At 46.4% G+C, this 14739-nt stretch overlaps 1 protein-coding gene across 2 annotated transcripts in view; it reads left to right on the top strand.

The window, feature by feature from the left end:
- The window catches only part of LOC126520793 (ATP-binding cassette sub-family C member 5-like), a 60057-nt gene extending 52630 nt beyond the window's left edge, over window positions 1-7427 (top strand). For both annotated transcript variants that reach the window (XM_055063449.1, XM_072287152.1), the window contains 5 exons: window positions 11-170; window positions 666-744; window positions 1701-1814; window positions 3002-3166; window positions 5154-7427. In XM_055063449.1, coding sequence (XP_054919424.1) covers window positions 11-170; window positions 666-744; window positions 1701-1814; window positions 3002-3166; window positions 5154-5264 — 629 coding nt within the window. In that variant the 3' untranslated portion in view covers window positions 5265-7427. The remainder of the gene's footprint in view (window positions 1-10; window positions 171-665; window positions 745-1700; window positions 1815-3001; window positions 3167-5153) is intronic.
- The last annotated feature ends 7312 nt before the right edge of the window (window positions 7428-14739 follow it).

Genomic DNA, 14739 nt, shown 5'->3' on the forward strand with positions numbered 1-14739 from the left:
GTCAACACAGGCAAATCATCCATTCTGGTGGCGCTGATGCGAATGAAGGAGCTGGAGTCTGGATGCATTTTGCTGGATGGCATCGACATCAGTACTCTGGGGCTCCATGAGCTGCGCTCTTCGATAGCTGTGATTCCGCAGGAGCCCGTGCTCTTTCAGGGCACTGTCAGGTGTGTTCGTGTGTGATAAATTGCACGCAGCTCTGTAATTGAACTTTTCAGGAGTACTGTTCATTACTGTATAAATATGTGTGTGCGTGCATTCGTATGTGTGTGTGCATGTGTGTGCGTGTGTGAAATACGATGGATCGCTTGACCATGACCTGCTGTTTAAATAGGCTAAACAGTTTTGGAAAACTTTATTGAATCTACCAGTGATTCAGTGCATTTCTTCCAAGCTGAACTTCTTACGAAACATGCAGAATTCCAATGTACCATCACGTTAATTTTATAGAGAGTCCACCATGCTACTTTGCATTTTTTGTGCACCCCATGAAATTTTTTGAGGCATAGTATTAGTGAACTTTGCTTAAGGTAAATGGAGTTTTGTGGAAGGCTCTAATTGTCTACTTTAAAGGTGTTTGCTTAGCACTGTAGAAAAGAAGCTGAAAGAAGTAGTTGCCAGCAAGCGAATAACTTATGCTGCATTGTGCTTACCTTGCACAGATACAACCTGGATCCTGCAAATCGGAAAACAGATGAAGAGCTCTGGGATGTCCTAGAAAGAGCACATTTAAAGGCAAAGGTATGCTTGTCCATGCTTCTTATCATGCTGCAGTAACTGATTCGTATAGTTTGGGGAGCACAAAGGCTTTTTGTTCAGAATGCAGGAAGAGAATGTGTGCTGCGCCTTTAGGCTTAGCCATAGTGAAGCTTTTGCTTCTGTACAAGGGAAACGCGTGCTGCACAGAGTGTACACGGCATATGTCCGCCCGTGCTTGGTGCACAGTTTACAGTGCGATCAATTCTGAAAGGGAACGCCAAATTTGTACTTCGGGACTGGCCATAGCTCAGTTTCAACACAAAAGGCCTCGGCAATAATTCTTTGCTATTATAGGTCTATGTAATGCACCATATCAAACCTCTCTCTCTCTTTTTATTGAAGTTCACGATATGTTCACATTATGTTGGTTTGTATATTTATGTGCTCAGGGACACTAAGTAGAAAAACAATTTGAGCTGTATTAGTAAATTATCCTCCTACAATTACAGATTATTACAAATGAGAAATTGCAAGTTATCGTTCTACCGTGAGAAGAGGCTCGGTAAACCAGAAAATAAGCAAAAATGAAATAAGCACACCGCCACCTTGAGGTTCCCGCACCAGCCAGACACGACATCATAGATTCTGACTGCGTCTTTTGAGGCCTTGTTAAGTTTTTGTTGGTAAAGATCAACTGGCATCGTATTGTGAAAGAGCCAAAGGCTGAACTTAACAAGTTTGGAGAATTTTTCCACTATGCCAGAACAGCCAAAATGCGAGAAAATATGTTGAAATTTGTGATGTTACACTTCCGTACCGATTTTGAAGTTTCGGCGCAGACTTTCATTTTTTCTTCTAAACTGTATTCAACCTATTACTGAAGTAAAGTAGTGTTTTGTTGAACGAATACTCCATCAGGTTTAAATTTTTTCTGTTTAGTGTCCCTTTAACAATGGTCGACATGCTGTATACACATCGTTTGTTATTCTACTGGGCAGATTGAAAAAGAAGACAAGCAACTTGAATGTGTCGTGGAGAAGAATGGAGACAACTTTTCCGTCGGCGAACGACAGCTTCTGTGCCTGGCCAGAGCCATGCTGCGCCACAACAAGGTGGGAAACAAGTCTTGTGCTGTCTGTGACGAGCACAATGTTAACATTCACATGTGTTCTCATTGCAGCTTTTGGGAAGTTCAGCCTTGAAGCATTTTTGTTCTCTGAGGACAGCAAGATTTGCTGTTCACTTTTGGGGATGTTTTTGGCTGTCACGGATTACGATTCGATGACGACTCGTGATAGTAGTAGTGACCTGGGGACGAAGCAGCACTGTGTGCCGCTAGTCCAGTTGGCCTTCAAGAGCGCGAGACGAGTGCATCAATTGTGCTGTGCTTGCAAGCATCTCTTTTCTTCCTCTTTTGTGACTCAACACATCCCTGAAAATCTGCCATGTCACTGTGGTGTCCACTGCCTGAAGTTGCATTTACTTCAGCAGGAGAAATACTTCAAAGTAATAGAGTATATATGTAAACCTGGTACAAAGAACCTATACTTCAAAGAGTAGTACAGATCATGGAACAGTATCTTGCTAACTCTGCTTGTATGCATGCAGTCGGTATGTCTTGGTTCGGGTTGGTATGAAGTATGCATTGCAAGGGCGTGACTTCTTCATTAATATAACGCTGCAAAACAAAATTACTTCACTGCATCACAGCAAAAATAAAAAGCTGTTGACAAGACAAAAACTGCAAAATAAAAATAAAAAATTTTCAATAATAAATTTTGCTTAATTGATGTGCCTGACAACATTAAGATTCCACTATATGCTTCAGGGTAACATATTCAAAGGAAGTAAGGCTAACTGTATGTATAGTAGTAGGTTTGGGGGGTGGGGGTGGCGTTTTTAATGCTAGTCATCACAGCAGCTGCAAAAGCAGCATGTCATGCACGCCAGATTCTGGGGCCAGTGTCATGTTGCACATGTGGAGAGGAACACACACGCCTGCAAGCACAGCAGGTTATAGGCAATTTCGTATTGCATGATCTTGAAACAGATGAGTCACTGGCAAAAGAAACATTGTGCCCAAATCAGCACGTTTTTCTTTCTTTCTTTCTTTACCTTTTTCTTTTTCAAAGCATGATAATGTGTTCCATCATTTTGGGGTCAAGAACTAAAATTTTCTCAACGTGACAACAGTTGCCGCTGTCGCTGCTTGTTTGTGTTTTGTTCAGACATCATTTTCATTGCAGTGAAATGATTTTACATGCTTCTCAAGCTATGTTATTTTTTTCTTTGCTTTCAGATTTTAGTCTTGGACGAAGCCACAGCATCGGTGGATGCCGAGACAGACCGGTTGATCCAACAAACGGTGCAGGAGACCTTTGCGGACTGCACTGTTTTGACCATAGCACACAGGCTGCACTCGGTTCTCAGCTGCGATATGGTTATTGTGCTGGACGCAGGACAGGTGGGTGGCTCACTCTGTACTGTGCGTGGGCTGGATGAGATTCTCAAACATGGCAGCTTTGATACGAACCCTTAGTATCCCAAAAAAAAAAATTTTCTGAGGCCTGTACGAGGTGTAGCTTAGAAAGTTTATTCCTGGAGAAGTGTAACTTCGACATAGTTAACTTTTGATACTAAGAATTATTAGCTATAACGAAGTATATGTGAAATTTTGTTGGCTGTGCTTTACTTCAGTGAGTGCACTACAGTTTAATTTAAAACAAGGACATACAGGGCCTATACACTCTAATAAAAGCTTACACCTTTTGGGGCTTATATTTGCCCTCAAACAATAATTGTAATCTGTCTTGATTGCATTTCCACACTCGAAAAATCTCCACTTGCTACTGTCCTGTCAGGAATGCTGGTAACATGCATGCTGCACGTGATTTGGAAGGAAGCGTGGACAGACGAAGAGCAGGCGTAGCCTCTCCTGCTCTCGTGACTGTTTCCTAGTTATACAGTCGAACCCACTTATAATGATACCAATTTTAACAATATATTGGTTATAACATTGAAAAGCTGCTGCACCGTTAACTTTGCTATGTTTTCTATGGGGAAATAACCTGCTTACTACAATGCCCCGATGCCACATTATCGGTTGTAATGATGAAGTCTGGCTGCTGGGTGCCCGTGCCGAAAAGTAGTGAAATGCGAAATCCTTGAAAAGAAAAAAGAAAAAAAGAAAACGAGGAATTCAAGCTGCTCAACGATGGCCTGCTACCTCGACAGCCGCTACGCGCTCATTTTCCAGCCTTCTCCGAGCGCCTCTCTCTCGCCACCTTTCTACCCCTCCGAACAGGAATGGGCTGCACCCTCTGAAACACGAGTGGACTGCGCCAACTGCGCTGCTCCCAGTTTGCTCACTGGCCCCTCGTTCAGCGCAGTTCTGCAAACAGCTTAATCGCTCACATTCGTCTGCGTCGAAATCATTCCTGGCCACGTGGTTTCTCAGCCTCATTTGACTCGCCGCCAAAACGGAAGGTGGCTGATCCTCCTGCTGATCATCGGTAGTGCACGACTTTGCCGCTGAAAAGAAAGCGCACGACTATAGATTTGGGAATTAAGTGCTTCTAACCGATGAGGTGATTGTCCCGAACGTGCTTGCATAGGATAGCGACGGTCACGACGGCAGCGATGATGTAGTAGGGCAGGCTGCCTCAACGTTGTCCTCACAGGCTCACAGGAGGCCCGGCAGATAATTCAGTCCCTCCGGTGCTTCGTTTTTGCGAGGAAGCTTCCGCTGCACTACATGGAGCACCTGGATGCCTTGGAAAAGGATGTCTGCAAGCTTTGCGTAAAGCATGCAAGGCTGACGGACATAGGGTTCTCTTGTGCAAGCAAGTGAGAAGTATGTGACAAGATGCTTGTGGCAATCTCATTTCAGCATTTCTTCTGGATTTCTCAAGCTGACGGGCTACCGCGGTAACCTTCTCGCATTTTTTAAAAGGCCCCTTTTGGGGCCACCAAAGTGCCTCGGCAGAGCTCGCATCACTTGCTACCCATGACCCTCTTTGCAGTTGTTATAGCAGTGCCATTCTCTAATGCCGACAGCTGCGGATTGTTACACGCAGTTGGAGCACCCAGGAAGCAGTTAAACAAGTGAACGCAATCAGCAGCTGGATGGAGCAAGGTGGTGGGGAGGGGCACTGGCCTCCCGCCATTATATTTTTCTCACAACAACTCTGCCATTCCCCTATTTTGATTTTTTTCAAGCAACCCAGTTATAACAACAGAATTTTCGTGGCACTTGGATATTGTTATAAGTGGGTTCGACTGTAATTGCTTAGCAGGGGATCTATCAATCAATAAAGGACGTTTATGACACAACGCTCACTGCACTGATGATAGAATAAAATTTTACTTTGGTACTATTTTTATCCAGTTCTTTGGCTATTTGGCTGTGTGTGTGATGAGCAGGTCATCTGAGATTTCCTGTTCCCTTCCAGGTTGTTGAAATGGGCAGCCCTTTCACCCTTTCAAACGACACCAGCTCAATATTTTCAGCAATGCTGAGGGCATCTGGCATCCAGGGGCCGTCGAGTGAAATGCGCCGCTGACTGTGCGCAGCTTAGCTGCAGCCTACTGCTGGTGGACACATTGGTTCCTGTGTGTAGATGGGACCCCGTCATCATCGCACGGGTGTTCTAATTGTAGGATCTAATTTTTACATTTTTTAAAATTTACTTTCTTTGTCCCTGCTCGCGATATACATCTGATTTTCTTGAACTTGCAAACTATTACGAATCTCCTTCATTAGCTGTGTGTTAGCGTCCATAAATCCACATTGGCATGCCTTTTCCGTTGGGGAAAATTTCTGCCTTTGTGCCATGGATTCTTTCATGAAGATATTTTGGAATTGCATTTCTTCAGGGTAAGCACAGTCTACTTCCTTTAGGTTCTGAATCAAAGGTTTCTGGGAGTGTTGTTGGTATGTTTTCTAAATTCATCATTTTCAGTGTGCAGTGGCACCCTAGAGCTATTGCTTTAATGTATTGTGTGTGTGACTGGGCAACTACCTTGCAAAATTGGTATAGCCCATCTGCATTTTGGAGAAAAACTGGAAAGCAAAACTTTCCATACAATAGATAAAAGATTGCCTCAAAACATAGGACCACTATGAAACTGAGGACCTCATTGGTATTCAGTACAACGGAGCGTTACAAATTCATGTTTCAGAGGAAAAAGGCACTTGATTCTATTAACAAAAATCTTATTGATAAAATATCTTCCAGACTTTCATATACTAGAACTGACCTGTATGTAATCATTGGTAGCATACTAATTTGGTGTTCCATTAAGTAAGAGCAGACTGTACTGTATGTCCTGATTACTATGTACCTATGTTACCGATATCTTAAGATATCGGTAACGTAGGTACATAGTAATAGTAACGTAGAATCTAGCAATTGCTAGATTCTTGTTGTTATGCAATGCTAGGAGACTTCCGAGCATGTGTACCATGTACCTATGTTACTAATAGCTTGCTAGATTCTTGTTGTTATACAATGCTAGGAGACTTCCAAGAATGTACAGCACCATATTTTCTTGCCCAAAATTAGTAAGCATTATATGTTACAAATTTTCTGATATTCGATATTCTATTCAATATTTAGCATTGTTTTCATGATTCAATTCTAAATCTACTCTTCAGTATTCGCACACCCCTACTTTTCATACTTCATCAGTGGTCCGAGTGGCGCTCCGCATATGTTGTCATCAGGATTATCACCTGCATTATCGCCGCTCTAAGTGGTGGATGTGAAAGGAATAGAACTGAGTGAAAGGAATCGGTACATTATACCAGTTCTTGTGTTAGTTTATGGTGCAGACGCATGCATCGAAACTTATTTGCCAGCCTGTTCACACAGTCTGCTGTCGTGCCGTGTGATGTTCTTCAGCGGTCACTTAGCACTTCTTTTAGCTATGGTCGTGCTCATCGTGTGTTCTTGAATGCAATTGTTTGCACAGTGCGCAACTACCATTGACACCTCAATGCCTTTTCGTCCTGACAAAGCCAGTCTGCTGCTTGTATTTTGCCTTATTCCTTTTGCAAGGCCACTGACACTTACACTGCTGAAGGTGCCCTGCAAGGTTGTGCCTTATTAGGTCATTTTGCCTGGCCACAGAAACTAAAGGTCATTTTAATGTGTCACACTGCACCGGGCGGCCAGGAAATACAGATTTTAAACACACAATGAGCCTTGTACGTGTGTGCCTTCATGACTTATACGAGTACACCGGTGTTTTTAACCAACATAAACTTTGCATATATGCCATTTTGATGGGTCGCGTAAAGAAAGTGATTCATCAATCTCATTCCTCATTTTGTTCAACATTTACAGAACTGGTATTCATGTTTAGTAGCCTGTATATTGTTTAGTCAAGTGGAGTCTCATTTGTATGACAAGTTCATATGTAGGCCGGTGAATATTTGATACTTTTCTATCAGTATTAATCTACCTTTTATCGTGAAAGCATTTTATCATACTATCAAAAGAAACTACAGCAGTCAAAGCTGTGCTTATTTCCTCATTTTGTGATAGCATTACGAGTGAAATATATTTTTAGTGAAACACATTCTATTTATTCAGCCTACATATCATTGTATACAAAAGTTCTTTGCGTGCTGTTTCATGTTGAAATATTTTCATGTTGAAAATATGTTGATGTTTCTCGGTGCCTCTCAGAATAATAAAGGCTCGTTGGACTTCAAAACTGTTGCTCCGAGAGCTGTTGTCAATGGAGTGTGCATGTTTATTATAAGTTTTGTGTAGTGGCCACATGCCTGTAGGTCATGAGTAGTTACCATGTATCATGTTCCTGAATAATTTGTGTAACATGCATGGTTAAAGCAGTGCTTGCAGTTGCATATTTATTTGAAAGTATCATTTTTAAAGGTGTTCCAAGACTTCAGCCAACCTAATTTCAACCAATTTAGTGATTTTGTCTTTTGGTCATAAGCACTATTGAGAATTCGAACCAGGCAAGGAAAGCCTAATTTATTTGCTTGAGTAAAAGTAGATTAAATTCAAAGTTGCATTGCCTTGCTATCGGCATGAAACTTAAATTCCTTTGTTAGCTGTAAGCTTCACTGAAGTGAAGGAATAGGGGAATAACCTATTCCTTCACCTTTGCCTTCCTCCTCGGAGACTGCACTGACCAGCTTAGACCTGCAAGAGCAGCGTCGGTTCATCCGGCAGGCATGCAGAGTGGCGTGAGCCAATGGGGCCCTGAACTAAGGGCTCCACCCTATGAGGAAGTCGCCCCATCTCATCAGAAATAAATGTTTTCTCTCTCTCTCTCTCAAGTGCTGTAGTTAATGGCATGTTTCCTTACACAGTTGCTACTCTCGTCGCTACACTCGAAATCCTGCCTGCTCTTTCACTTTTTATCGAAGTGAAGAAAGGCATTTGAAGTGAAATAGGCTATTTCAGAAAAACTTTGCTGCAAACAAGTACTTCAATGCATTGAGCAGAAGAGGAGCTATTGGCAATCAAATCCATGCTGTGCTCCCATTCCTTCTTCAAACTCTAGAAACACTCCGGGCATCCTTGCTCTAGGCTTGTCCAAGGCTTTTGATAACATCTCACACTGGTTCATGCCAGACGCCATCTCTGACCTGGGCCAGCGATTTCATGCGATTCCAAGCTTTTTCCTCCTCATGGATCGCAAGGCCACTGTCAAAATAGGGCAAATCAAATCCAAGGAATTTACATTGGGAGTGAGAGGCACCCTGCAAGGGGCGGTCATCTCTGCCCTACTGTTTCACATCGCCATGAAGGGCCTCTCAGACAGACTGGCCACAGTAAGAGGAACGGGTCACACCCTCTACGTGGATGATATTACCATGTGGTGCATGGGAGGGTCTGACGCTGCAGTTGAGAGAGCACTCCAAGTGGCGCTTGACATCACAGAACACTTCCTGCTAGACACGGGCCTGAGCCTGTCACCAACCAAGTCCGAACTTCTATTGTATAGGCCCACATGAAAGGGGGTTAGGTACTCCACACCCTTAGATCAAGTTCCCATAGCCCTCTATACGAGGGACGAACAACAAATCTACAGAGTGGATACCAGCAGGTTCCTCGGACTTGCTAGAATCTCGCAGGGGCAACTCGGACTATAGCCGGCATTACCTCCAAGACTGAGAATATGCTTCAGCTTATCCTCAGGGTCTCGAACCGCAGGGGTGGAGGTTAAGCGAGCAATCTCCTCAGACTCTACCACGCGTTGCGCTGGTCTAAACGGGATGAGGCCAAAATCGATGCCCTCATGTGCAAAAGCATCAAGCGCGTGCTGGGCTTACCACCAGCACCGCGCGTCTCGTGGAACTAGGCATGCACAACACTGTCAGAGGTGATCGAGGCCCAATGAGTGGCCCAAATAATATGACTCATCATCGCGAGCAGGGAGACGCATTCTCGAATCCGTTGGATGCGGTCACCAGGAAATCAAAGCACAACGTGACCCCATCGCCCATGGTCCGAGATATGTTCAAGGTAGATCCCATGCCACGTAATGTCCACCCTCAACATAATGTAGGGCGTTGGGTAGCCCGGGCTTGTTCCCTGTTAAAAGTGGCTGCAGCCACTCCAAATCTTGCATGTTTCGTTGATGCCGCTCAGTACGGGTGTTCTGATCACTATGCCATAGTTTCGGTTGACTCCAATAGCACTCCTATTAACTCAGCATCCGTGCGGAAGGTTTCTGCAACAGTAGCCGAGCAGGTTGCTATAGCTATAGCACTGAAGGACCCTGAAGGACACTGAAGCCCGAGCGTTCACCTCTGGTTTGATCTCAAAGGAGGCGGCGGCCATCCTCGGCAGCAAGGGGGCTGCTGGTTTTCATATCATCAAATGGTTCCTGGCCCATATTGGAATCAATGTGCACTCTGACGTTAACGTCAATGAGTTGGCCCATGACTGTGCATGAGGTCTTACACACCGCGGCAGTTCCGGTGGACTCACGGGCGGCGACTTAGGACTGTACAGGGATTCGCTTCTCATCTTCCATGAAATCTTGGCACATTATCAACTTGCTCGGCAGGCCTTTCCGCTACCGCATCCTAAACTTGCTAGACCACAATCGTTGGCTTTTCACATGCTCCAAACAGGGTCGTTCCACTCCAGGGGCCGATTCAGTCACTTCGCGCCTAATGTAGAGCCCCACTCGGACTGTGGGGAGGTGTACTACGCTTAATCTCATATGCTCTGGCAATGCCCTGCGTTACGCAGCTCATCGCTTACCACTCTAACCGACTAGGAGGCTGCCCTTAAGAGCGGCAACCTCTCGGAGCAACTACGGGCTGTCCAGAGGGCCTGCGACAGGGTGGAGGACCACAGTCTTCCGACCCCGACGTGGGTGCAGCCCGCGACGGCTACGGGGACTCCCTAAAAAGGGAGGTACGTAACGCAGTTCCTCAGGACCATCAGTAAAGTTCTTTGTCTGTCTGTCTGTCTGTCTTGCACTGCGAAGGCTATGGCGCAGTGGGGCATGCCCACAACGCTCCGCCTTCTAAATGTCACCATGGTGTGCAGTTATTTCATTTTGGGTGTTAACGTAGACGCCATGACTTCTGATTATGATGCCTGTGACGCGCTTAACGTAAGCCAAATATGGTTGTGCTCAGTGAGGCGCAGTGCTTAGCCAGTGAACTCGTGGCAACCGCGGTTCGTGTATATGCTCCTAGCTGTGTTATCTACGCTCCGTAGTCAACTGTAGGTACCAATAGCAGCCGCGTATGGGTATCCACTTTATTATGAAATAAAATGTCGAGAAGAGAGCGAGGAGCAGGCTCCTGTTTGAAAAAAGAGCATTTGAGAGAAAGGTGACTTCGCGCTCCGTTTACAAGCTCCACGCACCGCGTATAAGACAGCAAAACTTGGTGGAGGTGTTCACAGCAGCGTATGATACCCGCAGGATATGTTATTTCACCAAGCCCGAGGGGTGATTTTCGGTCGCGGGTTGCGTAGATTGATGGTTGGATGGATAAATGCAAAAGTGCACAGCAGGTCAGCATACTCACTCATGAGTACACTCGCTCTTACTCATTTCGAATTCGTGTATATAAGTGAGTGAGTAATGAAGGGTGTAGGTGGATGTGAGTATGAACATGAGTGAGTGCCAGTAAGCCAGCAGATGTATGAATGCGAGTACCTGTGAGCAGACATGGGCACCCTCGTAAAGGTGAGCCCTCACGAGGGCCTTCCTCATTCTCATATCTGCCCTCACTCTCACGTGGTTAGGTGAGGGAGGGCTAGTTGCACCATTTGGGGAGCATAGTATTTGTCCCACAAGCACAATCGTCACCTGCCTTGCGTTGCCTTTCTTGAAAACGCTGCGCTCGCTATACTTTCCTATCAAGAATGCTATGTCACGCTGATGACGCACATGCCGTTCATGACTTGGATGTAGGCTCTTAGCGTTAAAGAAAGGAAGTGAGGACAAGGTAGATGACGATTATCGTTGCGGGACAAGATGCACCCACAAAGGTGCAAGCTTTCTTAAGAGTGCGAGTGCGGTGACGATGTGAGGTTAAATGAGGAAAATGCGATTCGTGTTGTCAGAGAACAGAAAAGTCATTCGGATTGTATGCGTGGTGGGTTTTAAGTCCAAAGTTTTGAGAACACCCATGCAGCAGCGGATGCCGTGGCCGCTGTGGAGAGCTAACATGCAGGCAAAAACAACACTTGCACTTTACCATCCCCGCAAGGGAGAAATCGCCATGGAGTCTGTGCATGACAACGATGGTGGCAACACTGTGCTCCTTCAAGCCTGTGCAGGAGCGCTGAGAACACTCGTATACGGCCAATGCTTCGGTCCCACCCGAGACGGACAGTCGATCGAACATCTGGTCCTCCACCGCAGGCAGCTTTCACCATCCCCGCAAGAGGACACCAGCTTGCATACAGCAGGCACTTGGATTCACTACGGACAGCGGACGCTGCACAACTGCGAAGTCCATAACAAAGGACAGACTACAACAATGGTGGAAAGTGACGTAAATCCAGATGGCGAAACGGTGAACTGCTGTGCTAGTGTGTGTGGTTTTATTGTTATCTTTTTTTTCCCCAGATAGGAGGCGAACGTTGTGTCTGCCTGATAAAAATGCATCTTTGCCTGAAGGGCAAAGCATCGATTGCGATCGCAAATTAGCACACAACCATAGAAAGTAAGGATAGTACTATTATCGGCTGTATGAATGTGTAAACATTTGCTTATTAACTAAAAAAAATTCACACCTCTGCCCAAAAGGCAAAACACCGATTGCAATAGCAAATTAGTAGATAGCTGCACGAAGTAAAGATAGTAGTTTTATCGGCCATATAAATTTGTAAACATTCACTTGCTAACTAAATGAACAATTATAGAATGCGTAAATGTGACTCAACAAGGACATAGAAAGAAACAGACACATGGAGGCAGTGCTGTCTTTGTGTGTCTCCTTTGTACGTCCTTGTTCAGTCGTGCTTACACATTCTATCATGGGTTCAAACCAACTAGCCCGTCAACATGTTTTAACTAAATTAACCAGAACAGAGTCGCGTGTGCACAGGTAAACATGAACACGCATTGCTCGATGACAGTGGAAACTGTCAGTAAAAATTTTGGAGGTAGGAATCGCGGCAGCAGCCATGAGCCAATTTGTCTCTGCATCTGTCGCTTAAAAACGTATGAAACGTCGAACGCACAGCGCATACGAAGCTATCTGCACTACGTGCACTCTGCAAACTTCGCAGGTCGCTTTGAAGATGAGGCCCACGTGGGCGCGCACTTTAACCACATCGCAGGCCGCTTTTAAGACACGAGCGCCGGCAACGCGTCCCTACGGCGTCCGCCAAAGATGTCTACTACGGCGTTCGCGATGCCAACGCCGTAGTAGACGCCGCGGTTGTCTCCACTCTGTACGGAGTGACCAGCGAGGAGGACATCGAGGCACCGTAGCAGCCGCATATGGCAGCCGCCGGAGAAGAACGCGCCACGGGAGATGGCACGCATCCGGTACGCGTTCCACGTTAGCGCTAGCGCACACTAGATTGAACCGCGTTCGCCGGCTCACCCTCGCACGCTTTCATTCGTACGGAACCTCACGGCGACGCCGACAACAGAAATGCGCCTGGAGTGTCCATATAATTGCTATCGCAATAATAAGCATGGTGCCAGCACGCACAACACACATGAACACATCATACTCGATGAACTCGCTGGCGTGAGGAAACGCGGCAGCAGCAGCGAGCGAAGTGACATTCGTGCTGTCGATTGCTTCAACGTAAAGCGAGCGTCGAGGACACACAGCACGCACAACGCTACGAGCCGCCGACATACCTAGACCATGCTTAGACTCTGCCGCCGATCCAGATCGCTCTCAAGACTGCCAGCGACTGCGCGCAGGCACCACGTATTACGTGCGCAGTCGCAGCCGGAAAGACCCCCCCTCCACTGCTCCCTCCCCTCCTCCGGGCGCTTCGCAACCATGGGTGCCTCGCGCGCGAGAGAAGACGGCGCGCTTCCTCTTCGAATTCGTCCCTGTAGCGCGGGCGAGACTTATATAGTCACGATTGTCGACTTCCCTCGCACGCTTTCACTCGCACATGTAGCGTAGGGCGCGCGGCGACGGTGTTATCGCTCTTGGAAATTATACGGAACCACACGGCGACGCCGACGGCAGCAATGCGCGTGAAGTGTCCATATATAGTTGCTATTGTAATAAAACGGTGAACCCACAGATCACCATCATCATCACAGCGCGCTCCTCCGTACCTATAGAGTGTACTAGACAATGGTACACTCTAGTACTTTCCCTAGAGCGCGATTGTCTTTATCACCTCCAGGCGTCTTCCTCCTCCGGCGTGCGCTTCCCTCGCGGCGACGCACATAATGCCGCCAACCGGCGAGATGTACGCTCGGGCGTGAAAAGCAAGAAACATATTGCTTTACCCCGTTCTACATTATTCTAGTAGACTATACTCCGTTCCATACATAGCAGTGAACGCTGTGGAGGCTATAGAGAGACTTCTTGCAGTGGCTTCTTTCGCACTGGGATATAGTTCGATGTTTTTTGGCCGCAATTGTGTGCAACTGTATTTTATTGTAATCCAATGAAACAAGTTTTAATCCTTGAAAAGAAACACACGCTGTGGTATACGGCTGCTAATGCGTTGTTTTAGATCATTTTTATTTTTGTTTATCTTTTCGGGTTTTCTTTGCAACCCGTCACGAGGACCCACACGTGCATGCTCGCACGAGCGAACGCTGGTTGGCGCGAAGCGAAGCGAGGACGGAACGTGCGGAGTGCTAACTTTTCCTGACCGAACTTCTTGCGTAGCTTCCACAACGTTGATATGCATGGAACGGAGTATCGGCATTTGGCCCGCAGCCGTTCCAAGCTTAGGCTATGGTTAGGCTTAGGTAGCGGCCTGCGGGAGCGGTTGGGAGGACGGGCGCCGAGCGTCAGCGCTCGCCAGCGTCTTCGGTAGGAAAGGCCAGAGAAAATACTTCGCAGCAGAAGAGCAAGCTGAAGCGCAAGCAGCAACCACGGTGTTCAACGGTGGACATTATATGTACAACGGTGGACAATATATATATGCGACTCAGACGCCCAGTATGTTAACTACGGTGACGGCGGCGACGACAAGTGAGTACGAGTACCTATGAAAACTCTTGGATCGGTTTTTCTCTGCAACGACAAATGTTTTGGTGGAACGATACCTATATATTCATTAGCCAAAAGCGGTGGCCCGGTGAGAGTTTCATGGAAAATATCTCGCAAATATCTCGCAAACAAATTCGGCACTAATGACTATAGAATCCTCAATCAGATAATGAACGGCGTCGCCAATCCATATGTCTGAAGCAAGCTACAGCCTCGCTGCGAATAGAAGCAACGTAGAAAGCCTGCCAAGCGTTCGGTGGCACCGAGAGCGTTCTCACGTCGGAGCCGCGCAAGATGGCGGTTCGTAGGCGCGACGTCTGGGTCAAGATGGCCGTGTTCACCCTCCTGGCTCCGGGAGGCCGACCCAAGATGGCTGCGCG

Source organism: Dermacentor andersoni, chromosome 3 (assembly GCF_023375885.2).
Source record: "Dermacentor andersoni chromosome 3, qqDerAnde1_hic_scaffold, whole genome shotgun sequence".
Taxonomy (NCBI): domain Eukaryota; kingdom Metazoa; phylum Arthropoda; class Arachnida; order Ixodida; family Ixodidae; genus Dermacentor; species Dermacentor andersoni.